General features: G+C 37.2%; 1 protein-coding gene across 1 annotated transcript in view; it reads left to right on the forward strand.

Annotated features, from left to right (window-relative positions):
• ADGRV1 (adhesion G protein-coupled receptor V1) overlaps positions 1–13,292 on the forward strand; it is a 535,827-nt gene that overhangs the window by 78,490 nt on the left and 444,045 nt on the right. The window contains exons 24-27 of the mRNA XM_052643554.1: positions 509–711; positions 6,504–6,633; positions 9,390–9,470; positions 10,889–11,028. Coding sequence (XP_052499514.1) covers positions 509–711; positions 6,504–6,633; positions 9,390–9,470; positions 10,889–11,028 — 554 coding nt within the window. The remainder of the gene's footprint in view (positions 1–508; positions 712–6,503; positions 6,634–9,389; positions 9,471–10,888; positions 11,029–13,292) is intronic.

Genomic DNA, 13,292 nt, shown 5'->3' on the forward strand with positions numbered 1-13,292 from the left:
AGACTATTTTCTGCACTGAAAAGTAGTAGTTCTTTTGTAGGAAACCATCCAATAAAAAATCTGTGTAGGAAACCTGGGAAGTTCTTCAACTCATTTTCATATTTAAATTAAAAAAAAATGAATTGCAGTCCTTTGGGGTGCCATTAATTTTGTTTTGCTATATGTTTAAGGATGAATTCTAGAGACCAATATATGAGTAAATGTGTGATAATATATATTGTAAAACTCCATCACTGTTCTTTTTATTGACGTTTCCTTTAAAAAAAGTTTTCTTTGGATAGAGACAAGGAAAATTGTCATTTTAGTTTTTAATATCCTGAAAGCTTGCTATCATATTCTGTGTCAAAAGCACGTTAATCAAATCATCACTGAGGTCTTTTCTAAAGGAGAGCCCTCTGAATTTTATCCTGGTAATCAAAATAATTGTGTAAGATTGTTTCAAGTGTGTATGAAATTCTTCCACAGATAACTGAGGCAAATATGCCCTGCTTCTCTTTGTATCTGCCAGGCTTGCTACAGTTCTCCACTGGGCCGCCTCCGCAGCCTGAGGACACAATGACCCTGCCTGCAAGCAGTGTTCCCCACGTCACTGTGCAGGAGGAAGATGGAGAAGTTAGGCTGTTGGTCGTCCGTGCACAAGGGCTCCTGGGGAGGGTTATGGCAGAATATAGAACAGTGTCACTGACAGCATTCAGTCCTGAAGACTACCAGGTAAATCCCTTCATCCTTTTGAAGCAGCACATACGCTTGTAGAACAGACACAGTCCCCCTCGAGGATTGCAAGGGGCTTGGCACTATACGTGCAATTTATTAAACAAGGAAAAGAAGCATTGATGGTTTGAGATTTATGTGAAGCCTTTAAATTTATGTGAATTTAAAGTATTTCCATCCCCCAAAGTCTGACACTTAAATAGCTATCCTATTGATTTAAATGGCACCCCACTCCAGTACTCTTGCCTGGAAAATCCTATGGATGGAGGAGCCCAGTAGGCTGCAGTCCATGGGGTCACTAAGAGTCAGACATGACTGAGCGACTTCACTTTCACTTTTCGCTTTCATGTATTGGAGAAGGACATGGCAACCCACTCCAGTGTTCTTGCCTGGAGAATCCCAGGGACAGGGGAGCCTGGTGGGCTGCCGTCTGTGGGGTCGCACAGAGTCGGACACGAGTGAAGTGACTTAGCATTGATTTCTCTCATCCAGTTTATCTGTCATAGTCTTCATCATATTATTTTAATCTTCTAGATTTTAATCATATGTTTTTAAAAATTATGTTTTGTACACATTTTAAATCCCCTTGTCTGTGTCTGTCGAACACAACCAAAATTGTAAAAAAATCATATGTCTATGTCATTTCAATTTTAATTTTTTTCTCCAAGTGAGAACCTGTGTGGTACTGGCAAAAAAAAGAAAACCAGTTTGGAAACTGGGTTTAAACTGAGCTTCTAAATGTGTGGCCTAACGGAGACTCAGTCTTTCCTGACCTCAGTTTCCTTATTGGTAAGAGAGAGAAATTATCTGTTGGGCAGGTCACCCTGAGGATTGATGGCAGTTTTAAGTGTCATGTACTGTATGTGGCACATATATGGCAACCCTGAATGACTGTTATGTAGTCTTATTATCACCACCTCTCATATTAAGTGAATGCTCATAATTTCTTCTTGGCTATACTTCGCGGGAAGTATTTTATTTCCTTCAACATTTGTTTTCCCAAAGAATCTTTTTCTTTAAATTTAATATTAATTATCTTGGTTTCCCTTTTATTCCTAATAAGACCTGTACAAGGGTGTAGTCTTCAGTAATTTGTGCATACTTTTTCTCCCAAATTCCAGAGAACTTGGCTAAGTGAATTCAATTAATTTTGGCCGTATTGCAGTTGGCAAAGTTTTCTGATTTTTTTTTTTTAACAAGTTATATTTCTCTTGCCCTGACATTTATTTCATCTTTAGCTAGTTTGGTATGAAATACCTTCCATGGGGCATCTCAGCTCAGCTTAGTGCTGTCTTCTCTGCATTCTCTTAAAGAAATACTTTAGTTTTATACTGATGTTCTTTAAAAAAACATTTTTTTTAGCTTTATTGAGGTATAGTTGACAAACTTATATATATTTAAGATTTACAACTTGATATTTTGATACACATATACTGTGTGAAATAATTACCACTGTCAAGCTAATTAATATATCCATCACCTCACATAGATAATGTTTTCTTTCCCTTCCTTCCTTCCCTCCTTTCTCACTTTCTTTCAGAAAGTTTAAGATCTACCGTCTTAGCAGATTTCAGGTGTACAGTATAGTACTGCTCCAGAACTTATTCACCTTGCATTTCTGAAACTTTGGAAGTATCCTTTGGTAAACATCTCCTTATTTTCCCCTTCCCCCAGTTCCTGGCAAGCACTGTTCTAGGCTGGTCTCTGCTTCTGTGAGTTTGACTCTTTTAGATTCCATGTATTAGTGAGATCATGAAGTATTTGTCTCTCTGTGTCTGGCTTATTTTACCTAGCATGATATTCTCTAGGTTCATCCCGGTTGTTGTATATGACAGAATCTACTTCTTTTTCTTGTCTGTGCCACTTGGCATGTGGGATCTTAGTTCCCCAACCAGAGACGGAACCCACGCCCCGTCCCTGGAAGGTGGATTCTTAATCACTGGCCCACCAGGGAAGACCCCTTCTTTTCTTAAGGCTGAATAATATTCTGTTCTTTCTGTCTGTCTGTCAGTGTATTTATGAATCTATATAATTTTCTTTTTTCATCTGCTGACAGACATTTAGGTTGTATATCTTGGCTGCTGTGAATAATGCTTCAGTGAACATGGAAATATAGCTGTCTCCTCGAAATAGTAAATTTATATCCTTTAGTGAGTTTATATCCAGCAAATATATATCCTGGACATATATCCAGGAGTGTAATTGCTGGATCATATGACAGTTCTATGTTTAGTTTTTTGAGAAACCTCCTTACTGTTTTCCACTGTGGTTGTACCAATTTGCATTCCCACCAGTAGCGTATGAGGGTTCCCTTTTCTCCACATCCTTGACAACATTTGTTATTTGTGCTGTTTTTGATGTCAGCCATCCTGACGGGTGTTGAGGTGATATCTCATTGTGGTTTTGATTGGCATTTCCCTGATGATTGGCGATGTTGAGCATCTTTTCATCTGCTTGTCCATCTACATTCCTCTTTAGAAAAACATCTGTTCAGTTCTTTAGCCCATTTTTAAATTGAGTTGTTTTTTTAATGTTGAGTTGTCTGAGTTGTATATATATGTTGGATATTAATCTGTTATTTGTCATATTATTTGGAAAAAGTTTCTCTTATTTGATAGGTTGTATTTTCATTCTGTGGGTGGTTTCCTTTGCTGTGCAAAAGCTTGGAAGTTTTATTAGTTTTGACTTGTTTACTTTTGCTTTCATTGGTTTTTGTGTCTGTTTTTGTGCCAGTACCATACTGTTTTGATTACGGTAGCTTTCTAGTATAGTCTGAAGTCAGGGAATGTGATTTCTTCGGCTCTGTCCTTCTCAAGATTGTTTTGGCTATTTGAGGTCTTCTGTGTTTCAGACAAATTCTAAAATTATTTGTTGAGTAAAAGGGGTGAGAGTAGGCATCTTGTCTTGTTTGTTATCTTAGAGGAAATGCTTTCTGCTTCCTCCATTGAGTATGCTGTTAGTTGTGGATTTGACATATATGGCCATCTTCAATCTCCAGTTGGATTATCATTTTCTTTAATAACTAAAACAAAATGAGAAAAGATATTCTTATCCTCCATAACTGTCAGAAAGTTAATACCTTTGGAGACCTTTCTGAGAGTTTTCAGGCTATGAGCTGCTGAATGAATGTTGTGTTAGCAGGCAAGAAAACAATATGCATCTTGTACATCTCCATTAGAACTCCTGGATGATCAGGTCCCTTGTCAGTTAGCAGTGATATTTTGGAAGGGATTTTTTTGTTTATTTCTGAGAAGTAGCTCTCCACGTTAGGCTTAAATATTTAGTAAACTATGTTGTTAATGGATGTGCTGTCATCCTGACTTTAGGGCTCCATTTATAGAGCACAGGTATGGTAGGTTTAGCATCATTCTTAAGAGCCCTCGGATTTGTGGAATGGTAAATGGGCATTTACTTCAACTTAAAGTTACCAGCTGCATTAGCCCTTAATAAGAAAGTTAGTCTGTCTTTTGAAGCTTTGAATCTTGCCATTGACTTCTTTCTAGTTTTGAAGGTCTTCGATGGTGTTTTCTTCCAATATTAGGTTGTTTTATTTACATTGAAAGCCTCTTTAGTTTAGCCACCGTCATTAATTATCTTAGCTAGATCTCCTGGATAACTTGCTGCAGCTTTTGCATCAGCACTTGCAGTTTCACCTTGTACTTCTGTGTTGTGGAGTTGGCATCTTTCTGTCAACCTTATGAACTAACCTCTGATAGCTTCAGACCTTTTTTCTGCAGCTTTCTCACCTCCCTCAGCCTTTATGGAATTGAAGAGAGTTAGGGCCTTTTGTGGATTAGGGTTTGGTTTAAGAGAATGTTGTGACTTGCCTGATCTTCCATCTAGACCACTAAAACTTTCTCCATATCATCAATAGGCTGTTTTGTTTTCTTATCATTTATGTGTTCACTGAAGTAGCACTTTTAATTTCCTTCAAGAACTTTTCCTTTGCATTTAAAACTTAGCTAACTATCTGGCTGAAGGGGTATGGGTTTTGGCCTATCTCAGCTTTTGACATGCCTTTCTCATTAAGCTTAATAATCATTTCTAATTTTTGATTTAAAGTGAGAAACGTATGACTCTTCCTGTCACTTGAACACTTAGAAGTCATTGTAGGGTTACTTATAAGCCTAGTTTCAATATTGTTGTATCTAAGGAAATAGGAGACCCCAGGAGAAGGAGCAAGATTGGGGAGTGGATAGTCAGTGGAGCAGTCAGAACACACGCGACATGTATTAAATTAGCTATTTTCTATGGGTGTCTTTCCCTATGCCTCCAAACAATTATAATAGTAATATCAAAGGTCACAGATCACAATAGAAAATATAACAATTATGACAAAATTTGAACTATGGCAGAAATTACCAGAATGTGACACAGAGACATGAAGTGAGCAAACACTATTGGAAAAAATGGTACCAAATAAACTTGTTCTGTGCAGGGTTGCCACACACTGTTAATTTGTAAACAAACAAACAAACAAACAAAAAACTGTCTGCAATGTATAATAAAGTGAAGTGGAATAAAATAAGGTCTGCCAGTAGAACTTTGGGAGTTGGAAACATATACATGACATTAAAAGCTTAGAATATGGTATAGCCTTGTCTAGAGATAGAGTCTAGAGAGAATCTGATGAAGAATGGCTTTTTCAGGTCCTAGGAGAATGTTAAAATTGCAAAGAACACAAGGATGAGCCAAAAAAGTAGGAAAAACAGAAAGTGTGATATCATGGAATACCAGCGAGTGAGGGAGTGGCCAATTGTGTAAGATATTGCTAGGGTTAAATACTGTGGTTTCCTAAGACAGTCAAATGTTATTTCTGTTGTTAAGACTTGTAGAGTTACTCCTCTGATAACTGGACACTAGGCAAAGGTACTTTTTTTCTCTTGAGCCTGCAATATGTCTTTTATAGCCACTGTTTTCTATCCTGTGCTGAACACTCTTTCTGGAGTATATTCATGGAGATAGAGATACGTCTTGACTATTTTTGAGTCCTAAGCATCCTAAATGATGTCATGTGCATGCTATGTGTTTGAAGATATTGTAAAAAAATTAATAAATGAGTGATTAAGTGGATTGGTACTTGGGTTCCTCAGTTTAGTTTTAGGATCATTAATTGTTCCACAGGATGAAATATAGTTGTCCACAAAACCTAACCACAGAAAAATTTAAACGTCTTTAAAATTTATTCTCATGACTTGAGGGGAAAATGCTTATATTAGGTAATGGGAGATAAAAAGACCTTAAGACTTCAAGTAATTCTTTATTTTTCTCTTTGTTATGAATTTTTCTGATGGGAAATCTATATTATGACTTTCATTTGAGTATGATCAAGGAATGATTAATGCCCAGTGGATCAATATTTATTATTGCTAGGGGAAATTTTTGGAATGAAAATGCCATTATTATTATTATACCCTAGTATTTAAATTACTCAGTGATGTAAACTGCATAGTTCTCAGGATACTTAATCAAAGGAATTTCATAAATCTCATTGAATTAATTTTTAAGGAATTTGTGGATTTTACCTGTACAGATTTATTTACCTTAATAGTTTTTTGATGAATAGGCAAGTAAGAGAAATAAAAATCCAACTACTTTATTTAGTTTGAGAGTATTTATTTAGAATTTATATTAATCACTGTTCATAGCCACTTAAATGTTTTCAATTTTAGATTTATCTTCATCTGTTTCAGTATTTATAACAATCTGGGGCATAGTAAACATTCTCATCTTATACATTCATACACAAAATAATTATAATCTAATGAACAAACCTTTTATTTATATTTCAGAGTGTTGCTGGTACCTTAGAATTTCAACCAGGAGAAAGATTTAAGTACATTTCTGTAAATATCACTGATAATTCTATTCCTGAATTGGAGAAATCCTTTAAAGTTGAGTTGTTAAACTTGGAAGGAGGAGGTAAGAATGGTGACTCAAAAATATCAAATGTTTACTTGTCCACTCACCATGACAGTGGATTAAGTAAATAAGTTTCTTTTGAATTAACCTATTGTGCTGGTTTTCCCTCTTTCAGTATCCTTTGGTCTTTTCCTAAAGTTGATGTGCTTTTACAGTGAAATAATTTAATTATACCGAATCACCAAATTATAGTTATCATTCATAGTAGGTACCTCTAAAATCATCTCTCCTTCTTTCTCATTTCAGTTTTCACAGTAGCTCCTTTAGCTATATCCAGTTGTAGAATAGATCAAAATTAATCCCTTTAGGAAACCTGTTATGAAGTAATTATCAATAAAGCAGGTTAACAATATTCTCATTTCTAATATACTGAAAACTCTGATTTATCACAGACTTTTGGAGTCAAAAATCCATTTTGTGGCAAAACTCCTCTGTATTGAAGAGAGGCTGCTTATCGTCTTTATTTATCCCAGATAGATTAACTGTATATGTTTCTTTGCAGAAGTATCACTGTGTTTGATTATCAGGTGCTGCTGGGGGTTTATAGAATACATGAGATGTGTACCTTATTATCTTTATAAGTGTAAGAATTTGAGAGTTGGTATACATCAGATCAGTCTCTTCCCTTACAAAAGCTGGTATTATTATTTTGTTATTATTTTTTGTTTTGATGAGGAAAGTCAGAGTACTGAATAAGCCATCCAAGGGGGAGAAATTGGGTAGGACAGAAATACTAAGATTGTCTTTTAGTATTAATGAGACTTTGGGGTAAATATGACAGAATTTCCCCGTGTTTTCCTTCCCTATTCTCCCAAAGCGCAGGTGAAACCAAAGGAGAGGACAAGTCAGGGAAATGATTAAATAGCACCACAGCTTGGTTGACTACATAAAACAGCGAAAGTAAGGTGGACACCCTGCTGGGCTGGTGTCATGTAACAGTAGCAGCTTTGCTTGTCTCAAAGAGATAAGCCCTCCCATTTCCAGATCGTTATTTTCATGAAAGGACTTCGTTAATCAGAAGTCACTGTAAAGTATTTGAAAAGTTGTTTTTTGTATTACTTCTAGCGAAAACTACTTGGGTAATAGAGAAAATGTTAGTGAGCCTTACCTAATATTGATTGATAAGGAACATCAGATTTTCTTTAGAAATTCTATTTGTGATCACAGTGTTTACTTGTGATTTTATAGAGGAACTTCCTTCTATATCTCCAGAATATATATTGTTGTGTATTATTGGGCATGAGTACTCATTTGAAAACCAAATTTGCACTGTCCTAAGCTGGCAGTACTGCCAGAGAATCTGATCCTCCCAGCCCACCTTGAGTGGGGATTGGAGGTAGAGGAACCTAGATGCTGGCCTCCATTCCTCGAGTCATAGCTGGACTGCCTAAGAGGTGAAATAGCTTGTAGAACTAAGCTTTTGTGGGGAACAAAGGAGAAATCCTTATTCCACAGTTTCGCCTGTAAGACCCATTCTACATATGACAGCCACCCGAGTAGGTGTTCAATGCTAGTCAGGGTACATTGGGATTAAATTTCGCCCCTCTTCCTTGTAACCTGTGGTTAATACGAGAGCAGAGCCATGCACTGGATATTCCCTGGAATCCGTTGACTGTTTCAGGTTTTGGGTGTCATCAGTTCTCATGTCTGGTGTTTCCCAGACCCGGTCAGGGGAAGCCTGGAAGAAGCCTGGAAGAGCAGGGCAGACCTTAGGCTCGCTCACATGTCAATCAAGGATATGGTAGAAGCACATAGTGTGGATGGCATCTTGCTCCTCTCATTCCTTTTCCACCACTGCCCTTCCTACCTTCTTTGTTTGCAAATTATTACTTGGTAAAATAATGGTTGGCTTCTGAGATGTAGTGGAAGTAAAGTTAGAACCAGTCTTCATATATTGCCAAGGTCCCTCATTTTCTACGATATCCTTTATTTGGTTTTTACAGCAATTCTGTATAAAAGGCAGCAGGCACCTATTATAGGTGAGAAAAGTGAGGTGCCAAGGGCTTTCATGACTGGCTGAAGGTTTTACAGCTGGTGTCTGTCACAGCCAGGGCTGAAGCCGAGGTTTCTAGACCACTTGTCTAGATGCCGAAATGTGAGAACTTAAGTGTATGGCTAGAGGGAAATGTTAGATGCATTTCCCCAATTTTTGAATTAGTTGTTGTAAGTGGGCTTTTCTGGTGGCTCAGATGGTAAAGAATCCGTTTGCAACGTAGGAGACCCAGGTTTGATCCCTGGAGAAGGGAATGGCTCCCCACTCCAGTACTGTTGTCTGGAGAATCCCACGGACAGAGGAGCCTGGTGGGCTATACTCCGTGGGATTGCAAAAAGTCAGACGTGACTGAGTGGCTAACACACAGTGTTGTAAGTGGGAAGGTGACTGTCACAGGTTTATAGGACTAAGTATAGGCTGATAGATCCACACAAATATTTAAAAATGTTTATATAAATGATGAAAACAATTTACACTGCTATAAAGGGAAAATTTAAAAATAAAACTAGTTAAACTGGCAGAAATGGGAAGTGCCAGTTGCAACCTATGTAGAATATTTTCCTGAAGCTATGAATGAACGTTTTATAACTTGGTAGCTTGACTAGTGTTATACCATTACCACCTAATCTGTTTTATTTGAAAGAATGCATGTCTAGTATTTCTGAATTTTCCTCTTTGCTGGATATGTTTTAAGAACTCTCAATTTTCTCCTTGTGTCAATGTATGTTGTGTGGGTCGTGACTCTGTGTTTCTCCTTGTGAAGTGCCTGAACTCTTTAGGGTTGATGGCAGTGGTAGTGGTGATGGGGACATGGAATTCTTCCTTCCAGCTAATCACAAACGTGGTAAGCAGCTATTCCAAGGCCCTTTACTATTCTGCATTTTAACTTTTCTTTTTAGAGACAACAATACTAGCCATTTATCGATATCCGCTATATGCAGGTCCTTTGTATAGTTTGTCTCATTAAGCAGCACAGCTTTATCAAGTATTATTTGCTCCACGCTGTTACAAGTCAGCTGGAGAGTGATCAAGTCAGAATCAAATCCTGTCTGCCTCTGAAACTCAGACTCTCCTCCTCTCTTTGTGAACCTAATGCAGTTTCCTGATTCTAATTATAACAGAAATTTTGCTTGGTACCATTTACAAAAGTGATTATTGAAAAAGCTTTTACATAGCTTTGAATACCTAAAAAACAGATAAATAGAATATTTATATTTTCATGTAAAATGTGTCATACTGAGTTTCTTTATAACAGCAAGTAAGTTATTATATGTTGCATTTAATAAAACACATGGGAAAGAGAAATTAAGAAGAAAATAAATGGGGAGAATAAATTGCCAATTTACTGAAGGAAATATTGAAAAGAGGATGCCTTTTGAATTAGATGTTATATATATAAATATAGTTCAGCTTTTTTACCTCAAATATTTTTTCATATAAAGAGATAATACATAGACTATTTGTTTTTCTTTAGGGGGAACTCTTTCTAACCCTCAAAAAGATTCCTTTTGAAGAATGCACAAAACATTCCTTTTTCACAATGTCAGGTTTTATATTTTAGTTTCAGAAGTTGTTACCACCCCTCTCATTCCTAACTTCTGCCAATGTCTCCTATAACTTCTATATTTAATTACTGCCCTAATTTTGGGATTCCTTATTGTCTTGTCCACATATTTAATGTTCAACATAAAAGCGGAACATACTTCCTAGGACAAAAGTACTTCTTTGTTTAGACTTTGGCATCTTTGTAGTTATAGGACTGGACTCTGTGAGACCAGGAAAGATAGATCTATTATATCGTAATATGATGAAAATAGGAGTAGAATTACTGCACATTTGGAAGCCAAGAATCTATGCAGTCAGGTTGGTGAAAATCATAGAAAAACTATTGTTTTATAAAGTTAGGAGTCATTTTGGCTCATGTTCTTCCAAGGTCAGCAAAGGTCGTGAGAGACTTTCCTCCTATGCTCTGTGTGGAAGAATGTTCTCTTTCATAGAGAAGAAAAAGAAAAACAAGTTTTCCTTATTCATCTTCAAGTGCTTATACAGCTCTTGTATGTCACGTTGGAGCCCAAACAGAGGAAGGTCATAAAAGCATGAATATTGTGGCAGCCATTTGTGTCTGCCTTTCTTTCTAAAGCAAATTAGAACACACTCAGTGAATGGTACAACTCTTTTCAAAAAGTTGTTCCTTGCTTTTCCCTTTGGTTTGTAAATTACTGATTAACATTTTCCTCTGTCTGTTGGAACTTATTCATGCAGCCAGTCTAGGAGTGGCTTCCCAAATTCTAGTGACAATTGCAGCCTCTGACCATGCTCATGGTGTATTTGAATTTAGCCCTGAGTCACTGGCTGTCAGTGGAACTGAACCAGAAGATGGATACAGTACTGTTATATTCAATGTGAGTACATTCTTTCCTCCAGTCGTAGACCTTTTCTGTTTTTTTTAAACACTGTTTTATTGTATTATTAAGGTATACTTTATGTTAATTTTTTTCTACGGAAGTGGAGGGGACTGAATCTGTTGCAGGAAGAGGGACCCCTTCCAGGGCCTGAAACTGGGCTCTTGTCTAACACTCGGAAATGAATTCTTCCGAGGAGACACAGGTGCTGACAAAGCAAGAGATTTTATTGGGAAAGGGCACCTGGGTGGAGAGCAGTAGGGTAAGGGAACCCAGGAGAACTGCTCTGCCGCGTGGCTCGCAGTCTCGGGTTTTATGGTGATGGGATTAGTTTCCGGGTGGTCTTTGGCCAGTCATTCTAATTCAGAGTCTTTCCTGGTGGTGCACGCATTGCTCAGCCAAGATGGATGCTAGCGAGAGGGATTCTGGGAAGTGGACGGACACGTGGTGTCTCCTTTAGACCTTTCCTGAACTCTTCCGGCTGGTGGTGGCTTATTAGTTCCGTATTCCTTACTGGGATCTCCTGTCATAAAACAACTCATGCAAATGGTTACTATGGTACCTGGCCAGAGTGGGCGGTTTCAATCAGTGTGCTTCCCCTAACAAATCTAGTAGCACAGACAATTCAAATTGATAATTAAACAGTGGTTTGTCTTTTGTCTTTGTATTTCATTTTGCATACATTGTGATTCTGAGGATTCCTGACTCTTTAAGAAGTATCTATTAATATAAAAGTATAGTTTTCTATCTTAATTCAGATGGACTGTGGCAACATCTCCCAATTCTAATTGACTTACTACAACAAAGATCTGTTTTTCACTCATGTTTTATGTCCCATCTGAAGTTGGCTGTCATCAATCACTTAGGACTAAGAGTTGCAAAGGCGGTAACTCAATAGATACTTCTGTCTCCACTGACTGGGGAGATGTGGTTGGGGGAAACTGCACGTTTGGCTTTTCAGCTTCTTTCTGGAGGTCATTACAGCATTTCCATTTAACTTCTTTGGTCAAAACATGTTGCATGACAACACAAAAGTAGTTGGGTAGAGAAGTGTAATCCTGGCTTGTATCTTTCCCAAAAGGAAAGAAAATGCAAAACATTTGTGAGTAGCAATAATAATACCATCTCTATGTTGTCTGTGTGTGTGTGTGGGGGGGGGGGGGGCGTATGTATATGTGTTTCTACTCTACATTCATCCAGTAGGAGTTAAGGCTTCTATTGTTAGATAATTTAGAGGAGCCAGAAGCTTGGTCAGTGTCTTCAGATTTTATTCAAAGGATGAAGAAAGATCACTCAAAATATATCTTTTCTGTATTCTTATGGCAGATCTGCAGTAAACTGTTGTGGAATAAATTAAACAGCTTTAGAAAGGATAATTAAGTCCTCAAGAAAGAAAGGAAAAAGGATTCAGGGAAAGCATCAAGTTTATAAAGAAATTTTTAAATAAAAATTCCTGTCTCTAATTGAATCAGCATTTTTATTTTAAGTATAAAAATTACTTTTAGTTGGGACTTAACTTGAAGTCTGGCTTTCCTGGTGGCTCAGACAGTACAGAATCTGCCTGCAATGCAGGAGACCCGGGTTTGATCCCTGGGTTGGGAAGATCTCCTGGAGAAGGAAATGGCAGCCCACTCCAGTATTCTTGCCTGGGGAATTCCATGGACGGAGGAGCCTGGCGGGCTACAGTCCATGAGGTTGCAGAGTTGGATAAGACTGAGCGACTAACACTACAGTAACTTAAAGTGATTTTTTAAAAAAAAGATTTTTCATTGTTTTTAACATACTATTGACAAAAGCATTTCTTGCTTCTTAAATATATAACCTTGGGTTGAGTGCATTTTTTGGTGAATTTTTGTTTTCCATAGTATATTGAAATTAAATACAGTCTGTTTTAAAAGATGAGTCTTATGGCTAACTTTTCAGAAAAATTATCAGTCATCTATTCCTTACAATAAAGTGTATACCATCTTTGCAGGAAATGTAAACATTTTCATGAATGTACAATATAATACACTGTTAATTGCATTTGCTTTATTACTGATATATGTTGTAGTTGCAGAAATGATACAGCTGCAGTTTAGTTAGAGGATAAGCATGTTCCTTCAATCTGTCATTTCATACAATAGTCATTTTAAGTGGGACTCCCTGAGGGTCTTCAAAGATGGGTAGTGCATTGCCTTCAGGAACCTTATATTCTTCAGAACAGCTTATATAAAATAAAATTACAAATTAATAACCTGTTGTTTTGTATATCCAAACCTCTA

This window comes from Budorcas taxicolor, chromosome 7 (genome assembly GCF_023091745.1).
Source record: "Budorcas taxicolor isolate Tak-1 chromosome 7, Takin1.1, whole genome shotgun sequence".
NCBI lineage: Eukaryota > Metazoa > Chordata > Mammalia > Artiodactyla > Bovidae > Budorcas > Budorcas taxicolor.